Source organism: Dreissena polymorpha, chromosome 10, assembly GCF_020536995.1.
Source record: "Dreissena polymorpha isolate Duluth1 chromosome 10, UMN_Dpol_1.0, whole genome shotgun sequence".
NCBI lineage: Eukaryota > Metazoa > Mollusca > Bivalvia > Myida > Dreissenidae > Dreissena > Dreissena polymorpha.
Genome location: NC_068364.1, coordinates 85,866,832 through 85,883,380, shown reverse-complemented (window position 1 = coordinate 85,883,380; position 16,549 = coordinate 85,866,832). Strand labels below are relative to the sequence as shown.

General features: G+C 33.5%; 2 protein-coding genes across 4 annotated transcripts in view; both read left to right on the top strand.

Annotated features, from left to right (window-relative positions):
- Positions 1-16,549, top strand: part of LOC127847276 (uncharacterized) — a 139,034-nt gene that overhangs the window by 108,681 nt on the left and 13,804 nt on the right. Inside the window, exon 1 of one of the 2 annotated variants that reach the window (XM_052379082.1) lies at positions 9,692-10,085. The exons of the other annotated variant lie outside the window; for it this stretch is intronic. Coding sequence (XP_052235042.1) covers positions 10,022-10,085 — 64 coding nt within the window. The 5' untranslated portion in view covers positions 9,692-10,021. Of the gene's footprint in view, positions 1-9,691; positions 10,086-16,549 lie in introns of those variants that run through there. 2 annotated transcript variants of the gene reach the window in all.
- On the top strand, positions 11,369-16,549 carry LOC127847275 (nuclear apoptosis-inducing factor 1-like). 2 transcript variants are annotated; one of them, XM_052379080.1, is made up of 8 exons: positions 11,369-11,757; positions 12,557-12,623; positions 13,103-13,198; positions 13,525-13,588; positions 14,303-14,347; positions 14,715-14,765; positions 14,960-15,016; positions 15,521-16,549. In XM_052379080.1, the coding sequence occupies exons 1-8, from the start codon at positions 11,600-11,602 to the stop codon at positions 15,703-15,705; spliced, it is 723 nt and encodes a 240-aa protein (XP_052235040.1). In that variant the 5' UTR covers positions 11,369-11,599; the 3' UTR covers positions 15,706-16,549. The 2 variants fall into 2 exon arrangements, with proteins under 2 accessions (XP_052235040.1, XP_052235041.1); XM_052379081.1 differs by lacking the exon at positions 11,369-11,757 and adding an exon at positions 12,262-12,364.

Genomic DNA, 16,549 nt, shown 5'->3' with positions numbered 1-16,549 from the left:
TACATAGGTAATATCGGTGTTAATGATTGCAAACATAACAAACCCTGTTCGTAATCAGCCATTAGGGAAACATTAGGATAAATAATTGTAAACCAACTTCAGCTGTTTCCACTTGGGTCTAGACTTAACCAAGTGCATTGATACATCAAATGAAAGAATAAAAGCTATCCTCCTTTTTCATCTCGACATAAGAACAAGTATCTGCATTTTTATTCTTCGAATAATTATTATACTTTTTCAACAGATGCTGCAAACTTTGCACTCGCAGATTGAGCAATAAAACTGAAGCAAAACTGGAATCATCTGAGAAGATCTCCTATACAGCCATCCTCACTCTGCTGAACGGAATTGATGTCATCACATTGCAGCTGTACTTGCTCGTTCGCATCGGTTGACTGTGTGGAGTCGCCCAATTCATTTCCGAAGAGACCATGATTCTGATAACAGTCCTGGTGTACCGAGTCATATAAACATTCTACTTACACCATGTGCATATGGTCGGAACTCCCAAATCCGCTCACATATTTGATTTTTTAAATATAAAAAGTAGCGACATTGATTGTATACCTGTCGAAAATGATAACGAAATAAAATGGATGAAACTTCTAAAGAACCAATCCGCAATATGGTATTAGGTATTGCATAGTGTGTACACTTGATAAATCAATTGGTGTCTGTGATCTTTTTTATGAATCCATTTTTTACACCAAAGTCACTCACGATATTTATTCACATGTATGCATGTGTACAGTATCACATCAATGATAAAACACTTTAATTACATCATACTTTTTCTTTGACACCGAATACGTTTTTTTTTTATCTAAACAAAGCATGAGTTCGAACATCGAACGTTTACAAAATATCTAACATTATAATTACAAATCCAGTGGGGCTTTCTTCTAATATGTAATTTTATATAAATTACAAAACATATTATGATACTTTCCTCATTGATTTCTACTGCCCTGGCAGACATGTTTTTTTCTGCATGTTGATTCTATGCTAATATGAGTTCCGAAGAAACAGTTAAAGTGACATCCTTAGCGCAAAAGTATTATTCATATTTCGCAACATGTATTACTTGATAAAACTGTCATTATTTCATACGAAGACATTGAGAGAAAACTGAATAACCGCAAACGTGTTATAAAATCACGAACACCACGAAATGCACATGCGGAATAGTTATAATAATTACTCACAGCAACAAATGACAATATGAACTCTAAAAGGCTAATGTATTTATCTACACTAGTGAATCATCCGATGAAATATATTTGTTAAATGTAGCTTGTTTAGTTGGATTGTTTGTCGTTTTCAACACTTTTCAGTAATATCACTGCGGTCAGTAAACCCACTTGTCCTTTGTAAATTGGGTTTATACCAGACTAAGTACACTTAATTAAGCCAATTATTGACAACTTCCTAGTGTGACGTCTACCAATCCATTGTTGAATGCCTTATTTATACTTAGAAGGGCATTTCAATGAAATGTTTTAAGTACATATTTATGTATTGTTAAAGACGAACAAGCTTATTATATTTTCGAAATCCTGTTAAAATGTTTGACCCAAATGAATATCAAATTTATCATGGCTTCAATAGTAGCCTAAATGTAACCGATTACTGAGGAGAAAAGTTCGAACAATATTTTTACATGTAAAGAATATAAGATTAAATGTCTTATTTATTATAAGTAATAAATAGTAAATTACATAAGTTTTTTTTAATTTTCTGTTACTTTTGCGAACATTTCCTATTATCATGGTCTTCTGCATTAGAAACCAAGTTTAAAGGAAAAAAGAACAATAAGGGATTCTTCGACATTCCAAGTTGGTTACCTGCAATATTGTTTACCATTTTTGTCCTTAACTGTTTAATAATAACAGATTATACCCGTATGAACATTTAAATATAAATAAAGCAATACTTATGTGATATATATGTATACATAATTACATTATATATGCATTTATGATAGTAAAAAGTGGAATAAAAAAACTATAAGAACACAACAGTTGTTATCTCCACTCGGAAAAGAATATAAAAATGCCATCCTCTAATCAAAAGTATTTTTATTTGTATTTTTTTTTTAAATTGTTAAAATATACGACAGAAAGAAAATACAACCAATATGTGTCATGTATCCGTGATCGCAAATATAAACTTATTTTAGTTTCACCGCTCAAAATTTAAGGTGCGGCTTCATTTAGAATGCCGCACACGTTTGAACAGATGCATATGGAAATTGTAGATGTTTCATAAACTTATCAAACATATAGGATTTAAACATTATAAACATAATCTGCTTACACTTAGGAATAACACGTAGTACATCATTTGCAAACGAAGAATCGTGCTCGAAATAGCCCGTATTGCTCAGTTCATATTGATCTATATACAGCGTTACAAAGTTTCCATTAATAAAATTTCAATAATCAACTCATATCTAAAAAAACAAAAAACATCCACCGACACATATTGGGAAGGAAAGACTCACCTCAACATTGGAATTAACAAATACGTTTTCTGTAACTTTAAAGACAGCGAACATTTCGACTCGGTAAATAAATGGACTCACACTTTGTTTGAATTCTGTACATGTCATTTGCTTTATTCTTAACAGCACTATAATACATGGGCTAGTCTAAAATAATTGTAAAAGCAAAAAAAAAACATGTAGGTTTTCGTCCACGGGAGTCATACCCGCTACCTCCTAATGTAATAAATGTATGCTATACATCTTCTTACAGAGGACAATTATCTTAAGATATGAGTATAAGAATAAAATTGTTGATTTGCTTTTGATTAAATTTCATTGTTTTAGGCATAATCAGGCAACGTTCGGAGTGTCTCAGATGTACGAAGAAGGCGATATTACGCGAAGTTCATTACATGTGTAAAGCCTAAATAAATTGTGCATGCAGTATTCCACAATAAATCAAACATGCGCTAGGGTGTGTTACCTTTTGGATGCTGAATACCTTGTACAGTTGTCATTATACAATATTCACGGCCGTAAATCACGCGCGCCACCTCCTTTTAGCGATGCATTAATAAATGAGCTAATGCAACTTCCGAGGTGGTGCTCAGGCCCGGCTGTTTTGAAATTTCATGGACAATTTTACAGGGTGATAAGGTTTTATATGTTTTTCTCAACATAATTCGCATTATTCATAAAATCGGGCAATGTAGTGCGATTCAGCAAAGATTGATTCGTCCAAAAACGTACAGACACGTACATTCTAAACCCATTTAAAAACGTGAGAACCTTTATAAGTTGTGGCATGGTGGAGTTTAAAAAAGCATTTCGATGAGTTTTTCTTGTGTGACGAGAAAATGTCCATCCAATTAAATCGCTTACGACATCAAACGATTGCGTACAACATACATTAGATGCTGCATGCACAATAATATTGGCTTTTTGTCGACGTATTAGATAATTTTGCATTTTTCCAAAAGAGAGAGAGCCAATGCTTAGGAGGTGACGCTAATGATAGGAGGTGGCTCCAATGCAGGATGTATATCAATTAACAGTCGTATCGCAATGACATTATCACAAGACGTAGATTTATTAGATAATGTTATTTGTTACATTTAATTTATTTTTCAACGTTCATACGAAGGTCCAAATCTTTATAGAACATAAACACAATCTATCATAAATAAGATGTAGTGTTTAAATATATAAGTAATCAACTCAATTAAGAAGTCACCAACATGAATAAAACATGTTGTACGGTGTGTACCAAAAATGTGTAATACTCAATCAAATCAATAACTTGATGTTCAATATTATCAAAATAATTCATCGACATCAATATTTGTATACACTATGATAGTTTACGAAATAAGTATAAGATAACACTTATTCTTTAAACTATTATTTGTGGCCGTTAATCCAAATGCTTAATTTACTAAAAGGCCAAGGTCAACGAATCTTAATTAGGCTAATTTAAGCTGTTTTTACTACTATCAACTCCAAACAAATGAAGATAGCTCGGTCTTTTTCCGTTAATATTTGAGTACAATACATGTTATATGTTGTTATTTTACAAAGAATACGTTGAAATCCTTCAATACATTATTAGAAAATTACTTTTTCTTATTAAAAATGCACGCGACTCAAATGGGCTGAAGTAGTCATTTTACAAAAAAAAAATGTAATTCTTGTAAACAAAATAGAAACCATAACATAAAACATTTCACTTTCAAAAAGCTATAAATGTGCATTGGCGCCACCTCCTAATCTGAGCGCCACCTCCGTGGCATTGGCTCCATCTCTTTTTGAAAAATGCAAATTGATATATTAGATCGGCTAGAAGCCGATGTTTTTGTGCACGCATTAACTTGTACAGGTTCAAAGCAATCTTTATATGTAATAAGCGATTTAATTGGAAGGGAATTTGCTCGTCAAACAGGCCAAAAATATCAATTTGCTTTCACGAATTCCACCATGCCACAACTTATACAGGTCCCCACGTTTCCAAACGGGTTTTGATTGTACGTTTCTGTACATTTTAGATGATGAATTTATAATCGCTGAATCGCACTACATTGGCCGATTTTTTAAATATTGCGAAATGCGTTGAAAACATATTAAATCTAATCACCCTGTAAAATTATCAGTACAATTTAAAGACATACGGGCCTGAGCGCCACCTCGGAAGTTGCATTGGCTCATTTATTAATGCATCTCAAAAAGAGGTGGCGCGCGTGATTAACGGCCGTGATATTAGTCTGGTTAACTATATGCGCATCGGATCTTTCGATGTATCTCGCTTAAGCAAAATTAATCTCGATTACTTACATGTATATACAATTCAAAATACAACTAGTTTTCGTTACAGCTTCTTTATGTTTTGGTTATGCTGAGTCAGTTTGGTGTTTCGTTACCTTTAACAGAAAAGCACCTTGAACGCTATTAAGATACGGGTAAGCTAGACCCTATATCGGATCGCTGGACTCTAAATGGCAAGTTTCGTGTGGTTATATACATGAACGCTTCTCATTACGTGTGTGAGGGTTGTCTTGAAATCATGCTTAATGCCATTTAGCCCGTACCTAAGATTACAAAAGGGCTGTGGTAAATTAATAACATAAGCATGATCACGTGATACTGGTAAACGTTCTAGAAAGGGAAAGTGTTAGTAGATTAGGGGGCAGGGGATATATTTTTGACCAAATTTCGAGTTCCGAAAGGCCGCAAACAGTCAAATCAATTGCATCAAAACAGAAAGTGACACAAGAAAGCCTTTTTGTGTCAGTGTCATAACATAGGCAATATACATTGAAAATACAACCAAAGACAAGGCTGGCTTCTTCACTTGTGAAACTATGGCCCTTGATCTTTCCCCCCACCCACCTCATTTTTAATGAAAAATTGAGAAATTTGACCCATTTCATGGCATGCACAGAACATTCAAACAGAATGCAATCCTAGTTTTGGCTACATTACTCATTAATTTCATCCCTGTGCTTTGTTTATTTACCTAGAAAAGTGTCTCCCATACGTTTAGATTTTTCACAATTTACCTTCAAAGTTTTGTTCTGTTTCTGCAGCGTGAAATATTGACTTCCGACAAAAGTGAAAACCTCCTTGTTGAATATTCAAAATTTCCTTACTAGGGAGCTGTGGCTAGTTTTAATGTTTTTTTTTTCCAAAATTTTGAGACATTCTTTCTACAACCTAACACAAGAAATACATCTTATAAATACCTAATTGATTTTTAAAGACCATAGGTAACACCTACCCTAAAGATATGTAATTTTCATGGACCCCCCTTTCACTGATATATCCCCTGCCACCTTACACTGACAGTCTGATATGAGTATAATACTTCTAAAACCGCCTGAAACAGCTTGAGGCGCTCCCACTTCCAAATAAACCACTGCTAGTATAGCTTTGCTAGTTCTAAAATATTAATTGATTATAACAGAAATGTTTAAATCATATCGTGTAAGCAATAAAGACACCAATTAAGCATGAAACATAAACAAGGACTTATTAATTTTTGGTTTTGATCATCAGTAAACGGAATTTTTGTCTTAGCCACGAGTGTTATTTCGTTTATTTGAATATGATGCATGCGTTATTCATTTATTTATTGATAATTTTCTTTGATAATAATCACGAAGCTTTTCTTATTAACCCATTTATGCCTAGCGTCCTGAAAAAAGGACTATGCAAATAGCGTAAACCCGGATGAGACGCCGCATGATGCGGCGTCTCATCCGGGTCTACGCTGTTTGCTTATAGGAATTTCTGTAAGAAATATTCTAAATATAGAAATAAGTATTCTAGACATCCCTAATTTTGGAAACAAAACGATCCAATTTAGAAGGATGGGAGAGTCCACTAGGCATAAATGGGTTAACATAACACCGTTACACAGCCCTGCACAGAAGGACACGTATTTGTTAACTTGTTCACATTATCCATATCTAACAGAAGGTAAATGTCGCCTTACAGTGTTAAACAGGTGATGTGGTTGATGCAGGCCCTTTATCAATGCATAGCAACGTAGAAATCGGGTATCAGAGTAGCAACTGACCTCTTGAATGAGAAGTAGGGATAATTACCGTATATAGAATTAATATAATGTTCCGGTCTGGGCGTAACTATGATTTGAAGCGAGCTAGCCGGTCCTGTCACACTTTAAGTGTGAGATGGGCAGATCTATGACACGGGCACAAATATTATGGTGTTGTTTTCGTGACAATACAGCACAATATTTTCGATAAACTTCTTTTTCGCATTTCAACAAAAGTTTCCGTTCGTTGTCCCAGTTGTCGTCACGCAGCATGCTTTCTCGTAGGTCTCAATCACAATTGAAGCATTTTTATTTATTTTTTATGTATTTCAATGTCAGTGTCAGGTGTATCGATCAGGCCGATACATCTTCGCTATGTTGCCCTGCCTCCATTAGGCCGACACATCCTGATCATGTTGTCATATTTCTCAACTAACACGGTCTTCTGTATGATGGGACGATCTGATGAAATAATATGAGCACACACACACTCTCGGAGCACTCATTAAAAATAATAATAATCTCAAATACTGGCTAAATATTAAATATATTTAGATTTATTTATAAATTGATCGTTAAATTTTATCTGAAACATCTTGCGTATTTCGAACAAAGATGTATTTATATTACATAGAAAAGCTATTTCCGTGTTTAGGTTTTCTTAGGAATGCCCTTCAGCCTTTGGACGATTAACATGGATTGTCTTGCCTTACGCGATTAATACTTCCGCGAACTTTGAAGATTTATAACCTACGCAGCACAAAATAATTATGTTGACCTTTCTGGTTTGATTTGTTTTTATTCTGCACATTGTTAACCATTACATTAGACGCGCATACATTGCTCCGCCTTTCTGTTTGGCCAATGAATCCAACTGTTCGAAATAAATCGAGTGAATTATACAATCGTGTGCGGATGTGTGACGCTGAAATATAAACCGACATTTGTTTATCCCCTGCCAAAAATGAAGGTGATGTAGGGGGTGTGATAGGCAAAGAAATGTTTTTAGTCCGCCCGACTGTCTCGCCGTTCGTCTACATAGTTCTTACATGTACACCGTTTTTGTAAAATTGAATTCGAATGTTTCAGGCTTGAAAATGAATAAGAGTAGATTTGTCTGTATAGCTCAATGTCAAGGTCTTTCCCGAACGTCAAATATTCGAGTCACAATGTCGCTCCATATCTCCCATGCATATTTAAAGTTTTCATGAAATTTTGATCAATTCTTTAGAACATAACGGCCATTGGTAGAAAGTAGCAGCCGGTCACGTAAAAGAACGTCGATGTCACAATTAAAAAATGGAATACTAACTGAAGCATGTTGTTTATGTTGCAATATGCTCCATATACATGCATGTAGTCACGCCTTCGCAAGGTCCATGTCAGACTTTAACCCATTTATGCCTAGCGTCTAGAAAATAGGCCTTGGCAAACAGCGTGGACCCAGACGAGACGACGCATGCTGCGGCGTCTCATCAGGGTCTGCGCTGTTTGCTTAAAAGAATTTCTGTAAGAAATATTCTAAGTATAGAAACAAATATACTAGACATCCCTAGTTCTGGAAATAAATTGATCCAATTAAGAAGGATGGGAGAGTCACCTAGCCTTAAATGGGTTCAGATCAAACGAAGAGATAGTTGGCCAACTTAATGCACAAGACTGTAATATTAATGAAAATGCGTATATACCATGTTCTACGGATTAATTTTGCTTTTGAGATTAAAATAGAACAAAATAACGATTTGTCACACGTGTTCATGAATGGTGCATATTGCCTAAATTAGTCGATCTAGGTCAAGGTCGAACTTAAATATCATTTAAGAGATAGTTGGCATATCTTTAGTTTAAACCTATTTATTTTAGCTCGATTGCATCGAAAGCCTCAGATTTATTGGAACGCTCTCGATTCTGTTTCCTGGGCCTAGAACCAGTACTTGGTGTCTTTGGGGGATATCTAAAGAACGCGCCCACAGTCGGGATCGAATCCATGACCTAGCGGTCGCCAGGCGGACACCATATCCATTACACTGCGGCGACCTGTTGGCCTATCTTAATTTACAAGACTATAATGTAACCGGTTGGCTATAACTGATCATGCGTATTTACCATATTATACGGATAAATTTCGTTTTTGAGATTATTGTAGAAAAAAATACATTTGACAATCGTGTTCATGACAAAAATAGTTTAAGTAAGGAGCAAAATTACTCATCGTCAGTGTTACAAGTTTTCCTATTTAAGAATAAAACTAAATAAAATTTAATAGACAACTAGTTGATCAAGATACAAAAGGTACAGGGTTGTGATCATATGAAGTCATATAAATGCCATCAAAATACATCAAATGAATACATGATCCTCAGTCGTATTACGCGCATTTGAATTAATTCATCGTACAAAAATGAAATTTAATGTTGCTGCTGCTTCTATGGAGATGATGACGATGGTGGTGTAGCTGATGAAAAAGATTATGATGAGAACAGTGGTTTTGATCATCATCATCATAATAATCATTAGCAGCAGCAACACCACCACCATCATCATCATAATCAGCATTATCATCTTCATACTATTAAAGATATCATAGATATTTCTGTTCAATACCGAGGCAAGTTTGCCGACAATTTAATGAGTAAACGTTATTGAGTTTTTGATTCTTATAATACATTTTAGCCTCATTGATTGTAAATTGTCACTGAGTACAAAGCGCCACATTATAGACCGAAACGTAAAACCACAAAAGTTGGAAATATAGGCTCATTCGAAACTCCACTTAGAAAGCGCATGTCACCTGTCAAATAATATTATTTTCATAGTTTTCATGTACATGTAATACGTTGTATGCAACCGTTGTATACACGCGTGAGTAGTCAATCATCTACGGTCTTCCTCGTTTCGATAGCAAGAACATTTCATGGATATCATTTCTAAGGCACATTATTTTCTTAATCGAATGAAAAAAAGCGATGCGTTCCTGTCAATAAGCGTTACGTCGAACAAACAACGTACTTGTTAACGTCGTGTAACGTTAGCGGCTAGTCCGTAGAGCGCGTTAAACGTAGCCCGTCCACGCATGCGTAATGAAATAACTGCGTTTACCGCGGTTTTAGCAATATATTTATTTACATGTTTACCAACCGTGCAAGTATTCCTCGACTTACCGTAGCGTGATTTGCATATTTTTTATTTCTCTGCATTAAGAGGAATTTACAAAACAATCACTGCTGCGTTTCAGTTTAATCTTGGGGACATAGCCATACGCGTCGATTTCTATTATGCGATTAAGAACTTAAGAATATTTTTACGTTAGAACGATTTTCAATAGTATGGAACTGACAACAAAAATAAATTACTACACAGGTTGATTCTAAAACACATTTCTCGAGCGTTTTTGACAGTACAGTGTGACTAACGTTGTCGGTTGAAGCATAGCCATTCTTATCTGTCTTTGAAAAGTGCTGAAGCTTTTAGCAAGTAAAACAAAGATGTCACAGTACGCCTTCATAGTGGTGTGTGTCTTGCTAGTCGCTCTTGCGGAGTCATTGACGGGTATGTATTCGAAAGTTATTATTCCTAAATGTGTTAAATACATGAACACGAAATCAGTTAAATGTATCTTATTTTTCCTTGTAATCGATTTGTTTTCTAATCACAGTTTCTGTTTAATCGATTTTTCGTTAACAATAACTAATTTCCTATTAGAGCTATACAGTTATCGTAGTGTTTGACACATGCGCTTCTCATAGGCGACGCGGATTTAATGCTCGTTGCTAGTGAATGCGAGCTTGGTGGGTGGTCGTAGTATCCGACAGGTGGGGTTTGCTCCGGGTACCACGGCTTCCCCACACAGTTTAAGAGCACACCAAAAATCGAATATCTTTCTGTAAAAATTAAATAGCAGGAAACTGCAGCTATAATAAAATTATCGTATAAACGTTCGTTATTGTAGCAACTTAATTAATTTTAACCTTCGAAAGCCATTTTTGCGATTTATCGTTTTTCACTACATTTTGTTCTGATATATATCAACCAACATTTAGTCTGACGACAACCAAATCAAAACACTAATGCGAAAACATATAAAAACTATGTGATTAATTTTGTGTCATATATTCAAAAAGAATGAATGCATCATTTTAAAAAAGCAAAATAACAATCATTTAAAATTATTTTAAATAGTTAAATATGGATTATTGTCATACTCTCATAATGATATAAATCAAAATCTTACAGCGTGTTTTTCTTCATAAAATAATTAATCTAGATTATTCGACGTGTTACGTTGTCTTAGTAAATAGATTCAAATAAGTTTGAAATTGATAAAAATCTGTTCAAAGGAACATTTCACCAAGTTCATAAGCGTACATGTATAATAAGTCCATTACAAAACGTACAATTTCCCTACATTTTCCACCAAACGAAATTATTTAGAGTGCGAATGTATTGTTTTAAAGTGTTACAGGTTGCGTGCTATATTCTGGTGTCTCTAGATGTTAAATTATAATTGTTTTCGTGGATATTTCTGAGGTTATACTTCGATAGGTAAATAATAAAAAGCGACCAGGTTGAACCATTTCAATTCACGCTCTACGTCAAACTAATTTAGCTTTATTACTTACCGTACCTTGGCTTCTTTAAAGGGGCCTTTTCACGTTTTGATAAATTGACAAAATTGAATAAAAATGTTTAAGATTCGCAAATTTTCGATGTAGTTATGCTATTTGTGAGGAAACAGTAAGACTGAAAATGCTATTTGTGAGGAAACAGTAAGACTGAAAATTAACTATGCTCTTAAATTTCTATGATATTCCACTTTTGACGATTTAAAAACCTGGAGCCCGTCTTATCATCGATCGTACGATTTATAAAATCGCAGCGAAACAAAAGAGCGTACGACCACCTTAAGATTTACCGTACGACTGTATTATCAAACACGTCGTACGAACTTGACAAGTTACGAATCGTAAGGAAATAACGCATGCGCACTAAGTCATCGCTTAACTCTTCACGATGAAGGTATTACGCGAGTAACTGTCATAACAACCAGACGAACATAGTTGACAATGGCAGAAAAGAAAAGGAAAATCAACTGGACAGAAGAAGAAAGAGAGATTTTAATAGAACAGTGCACCAGCGAAACTGGCCGGAAGATCAACCTAAAATTTAGCAACGAAATATCGGCAAAAGATAAAGCCATTTTCTGGGAAAAGACAGCAGAAAGGTATCGTATAGATACGATTTGAATACTGTCATGAACACTCCAATTCCTTTTTAATCACATAATTCCTATTACAATTTAAAAACAAAACGTGTTTTGCAATTGATAGTGGTTTCATCGTTTATAGTCTCATTACCATTTAAAAAGGGACCATAGTCAATATTACATTTACAGGTTACTTGCTAGCCTAAAGTTACTTGCAGGCATCGACACAAACAGTGTCCGGGGAAACCGAGACCCCCAAATTTTGGTGAGGGACACCAGTTTTTCCCAGGATTTTGCTCCAATTTTAATAGGCAGGGTTCCCTCTGGAGACCAAACTGTAGAATTTAGTGTCAAGCCCACATATGGCTATTATTATTTTTTTTAGAATTATAAGGAATGATAATTCTAATCAAATGGTAAACATTTTATATTAGATATATCTTGTGATTAGTTTCCTCCTCACTATGCGATAAAATGCTTCATCAGGCTCGATAATTTACTGTAGTTGTACATGATGAACGAATGACAAAGGCGCTTCAATGATTTGTATCTGTGAATCAAAGACCTAGAATAAATTCTAGGTCATTGTGTGAAAATAGTGGATTAATTATCAGTGAATTATGTGGTAGGTTTTACTAATTTGAAAAGATAGTTTATGATGCATCATATATCATCTTGTATGATATTTTTCATTTAACTTTTTGTCAGATACCAAAATTTTTATTATGTTTGTTGAATTTTGTCACTTAAATTTTATGAAAAAGTATCAAATGTGTAATTCCTGTGTTTTTATTTTCTTTGTTTGCTCTTTTGATAGGATTAACAGCATATCAATGTGTCAGCGCACTGCTGATGAAGTGAAAAAGAAATGGATTGACACAAAGGTATACATCTTAGTTTTTACTTCATGCTTAATTTCAATAAAATATGTTGCATATTTATATATATATAATATATATACACAAACACACATTTTTTAGTCATTTTTTACTGGCAAGAACAAATGGACAAACACAATACAAGATATAAGTTTTTTGGTGAATTTGCTAAAAATTGTCATACTCCTAGAGTTACAACATGCAAAAACAATGTTATGTAATCTTAAAAACCTAGAATGTTTAAAAAAAGAATTTCTGAGATGTTACTTTTGCAATACATAGTATAGAATTATTATTGGCAATGTCATTGATTAACCCTTAGGCTTTAATTCAAAAGATTCTTTATTTAATAAAACAATAGTTTATGGTATATAAATGACCCATAATAATTCATATTGGTTCAATATATAATGAATGTGATGTAACATGGGGTCATTATTTTTTTCAGTTAGAACATCACTCTGATAATTATTTTGTTATTTCAGTCTAGTGCAAAGAAGAAGGCACAATCTATGAAAAAAGAGCTGGGCAGAACAGGCGGTGGGCCCTATCCAGGTGGTCTGACAAACCTGGAAGAGAAGGTATTTATGCATGTTCTTTCTTTCTTAATTATTTCAGGAATGATGACATTAAACATTATATAGTTTTTTTCTATCGAAATGATAACATTTATTATGTTAGCTGAAGTGATTATTTAATAAGAATTTCTATTTAAAACCTTTTTTAATCATTCCATTGACATTGTGTTACCATTACTTAAATACTTCAGTTAACATTTCTTTAAATTGAATTTTTGTCATATGACATATTTTTATACATTTAATACTTTAATGTATCCGTTGAATCTAACACTCTATATCAAAAGAAAATTAGAAATTAAGTTATTGATTTATAATTATAATTTTAGGTTGTAACAGTTATCCCGAAGTGTTCAATAGATGGAATAGTGAATGCTATTGATATATTTGCTGGTAAATATGCTATTTACTATACTTAGCAAATTTCTTAATAATATATGAATCTTGAGTACTTTGCCTATGATATAGGGTCTATTGTACACAAATTTAATTGCAATTGTAAATTATGTTTTGGATTATTGTATTAGTTCAAGAATTGTATATCATATTGTGTCTCAAACTGGCGATAAATGTTTCATTTTTAGCTAGACTATTATATATGAAATATATATAGTGGAGCTATCCTACTCACCCCGGGTTCGGCGTTCCCGTGAGCGTTTGAATGTTTAAGTTTGCGTACCAACTAAAATATTTCCTATGTCACATGATATATGGCTTTAATATTTTGCATACTTCTTTACCAACATGACCTCAACCAATAAGCAAGAGCAGACAATTGTATCAAGTATTTTGTAAGACAAATGTCCCTTTTTCAATTAGAATATGCATATTATTGATAAATCCATGTTAAAGTTTGCGTTATACCACCTCAAATATTTCTTATGTCCCTTGACATATGGCTTTTATATTTTGCATACTTCTTTATTAACCTGACCCAAACCTATAAACAAGAGCAGACAATTGTATCAAGTATTTTGTAAGAATTATGGCCCTTTCTCCACTTAGAATATGCATATTATTGATTAATTTATGGTTTAATATTTCTATTATGTAATGGTATTTTCATACAATTGTTCATATGCATTTTAATTGAACTGTTTGTTGTAGATGCTCAAGAAGGAGATGTTCCATCAATATCTAACAGTATTAGTGGTATGTTTCTTATTTAAACAAGATACAATGAAAAATAATAATAATGGTACAGAATATCAATAACACTTTTTGAAGTTTTATAACGGGTATATGTATGCAACACTGAAACTGAAAGTACATTGTTTATTCAGTTGTCATTAATGAACATATGTAAAAAAAATTGATTCATACTTATGATATTAATATTGATGATCTCTACCTTATAGTCAAAAATTCTTGTTTTATATTTTTTTCCACTTACATTTCCCCCAATGAGAGCCAAAAATATTTATGAAAATAAAAAATATATATAATGCAAATTTTAAACCATAAACTTGATTAACTTGCCTGTGCATTAAACAATTTGCAATTTCAATTTTATTTCCAGAACCAGTCCAAGGGGCATCATGCCCAGCAAGAGAAGTATCCAATGAGCCAGGTAAATTTTGTTTTCAAGTATTAGCATGTAATAGAATTGCAAGAGAATGTATGGTATATATAATTGCAAAATTAATCATGTAGTACTTTAACATGTTAATGATTAACAACTGTTTGCCTTCTAACTTGACAATTCGAACAAATCAGTTATGTTTATGTACATGTTTTTAATAAAAACATTTAATTAATTTGTAGAAACAGAAAGAAAAGCATCAGTGTCTGAAAAAATAAAGAAAAGACAGAAAATGGAAGGTAAATAGTAATTAATGTAATATTTTACATTTGAAATACAGTTCTAGATAAAAGATGTTTTTTAGGAATTGATAACCACATTTTATGCAACAAATCAAAATGGATTTTATAATTCAGCCTAAAAAAATGGATATATTTTGTTTCGACTTGATTGTCCGTCCAACATTCTGTCAGACTTGTTTTTTATCATTAAATTGAACATGTTTGTTATCTTACATGTACTTCAGTGATTCCTACACGGAGTCATGTAGATGACTTCGTCAATTTAATTTATTTAAAAGAAATATATGGGTTTTGTGCAGTGTTTATGTGTATTTTTAGCATACTCTTGTTGTGTGCCTTTATCATTTTATAGGCATGACAGTTTCCAGTAGCATTTAACATGTTTCAATGATTCTGCTGTTGATTACAAAAAAGTTTCTGTCTGTAGAAATAAAACAATTTTCAGGTGACCTTCATAGGGCCATCATTGACTATCTTGTAATGGAATTGTTGACTTTACAGATGTATCAGCAAGCAGTCAACGGGACATGATCGTCAAACTTGAAGAAGAAAAAGTTTTCCTACTCAAAGAACTGATCTGTGCACATCGTGAACAGACTGCGCACTTGCAACAGCTAACAGCATCTGTTAACAAGCTGACTGATGCCATGATCAGCAACAATGTTATGTCAAGTTTTTTTAACTGATATTTTATTATAAATTAAAGCTTCCTAAAAGATTGTTACAACAGATGCCTCTTAGCTGTTGCAAGTGCCCAAGTGCATATACACAATGTTATATGCCAAATAGTTAAGCTCTAGGCCTTGTGGCACAATGTGCACAGGTTTGATACAAAATAATTTTCATTAATAATGAGTTGTTGTTAGTAGAAAAACAAACACATACATAATTATGGTTTAAAGTTATATATTTGCTGGCATAATACATTTAAATAAAAAAATGGCAACTCTTTTTTTATCACAAGATCACTCATTATAAGTTAATAACTAAATGTCATATTTTGAAAGGTCATTTGAAAAATGTGTAACTATAACAATGGCTGTTTGTAAATCATGCATGCCCCCCATATGGGCTGTCAGTTGTAGTGGCAGCCATTGTTTGAATAATTTGTTTAACCTAGTGACCTGAAAATCAATAGGGGTCATCTGCCAGTCATGATCAATTCACCTATGAATATTCTTGATCCTAGACCTAATTATTGTTGAGTTATGATCAGAAAAGCATTATACTCTTTCAAGTCGCTGTGAACTTGAACTAGTGACCTGAAAATCAATAGGGGTCATCTGCCAGTCATGATCAATGTACCTATGAAGTTTCATGATCCTAGCCGTAAGCATTAATGAGTTATCATCCGGAAACCATTTTACTGTTTTGAGTCACTGTGACCTTGACCTTTGACCTAGTGACCTGACACTCAATAGGGGTCATCTGCCCAATCATATTCTATGTTCCTATGAAGTTTCATGATCCTAGGCGTTAGCATTCTATAGTTATCATCCAGAAACCATTTTGCTATTTCGAGTCACTGTA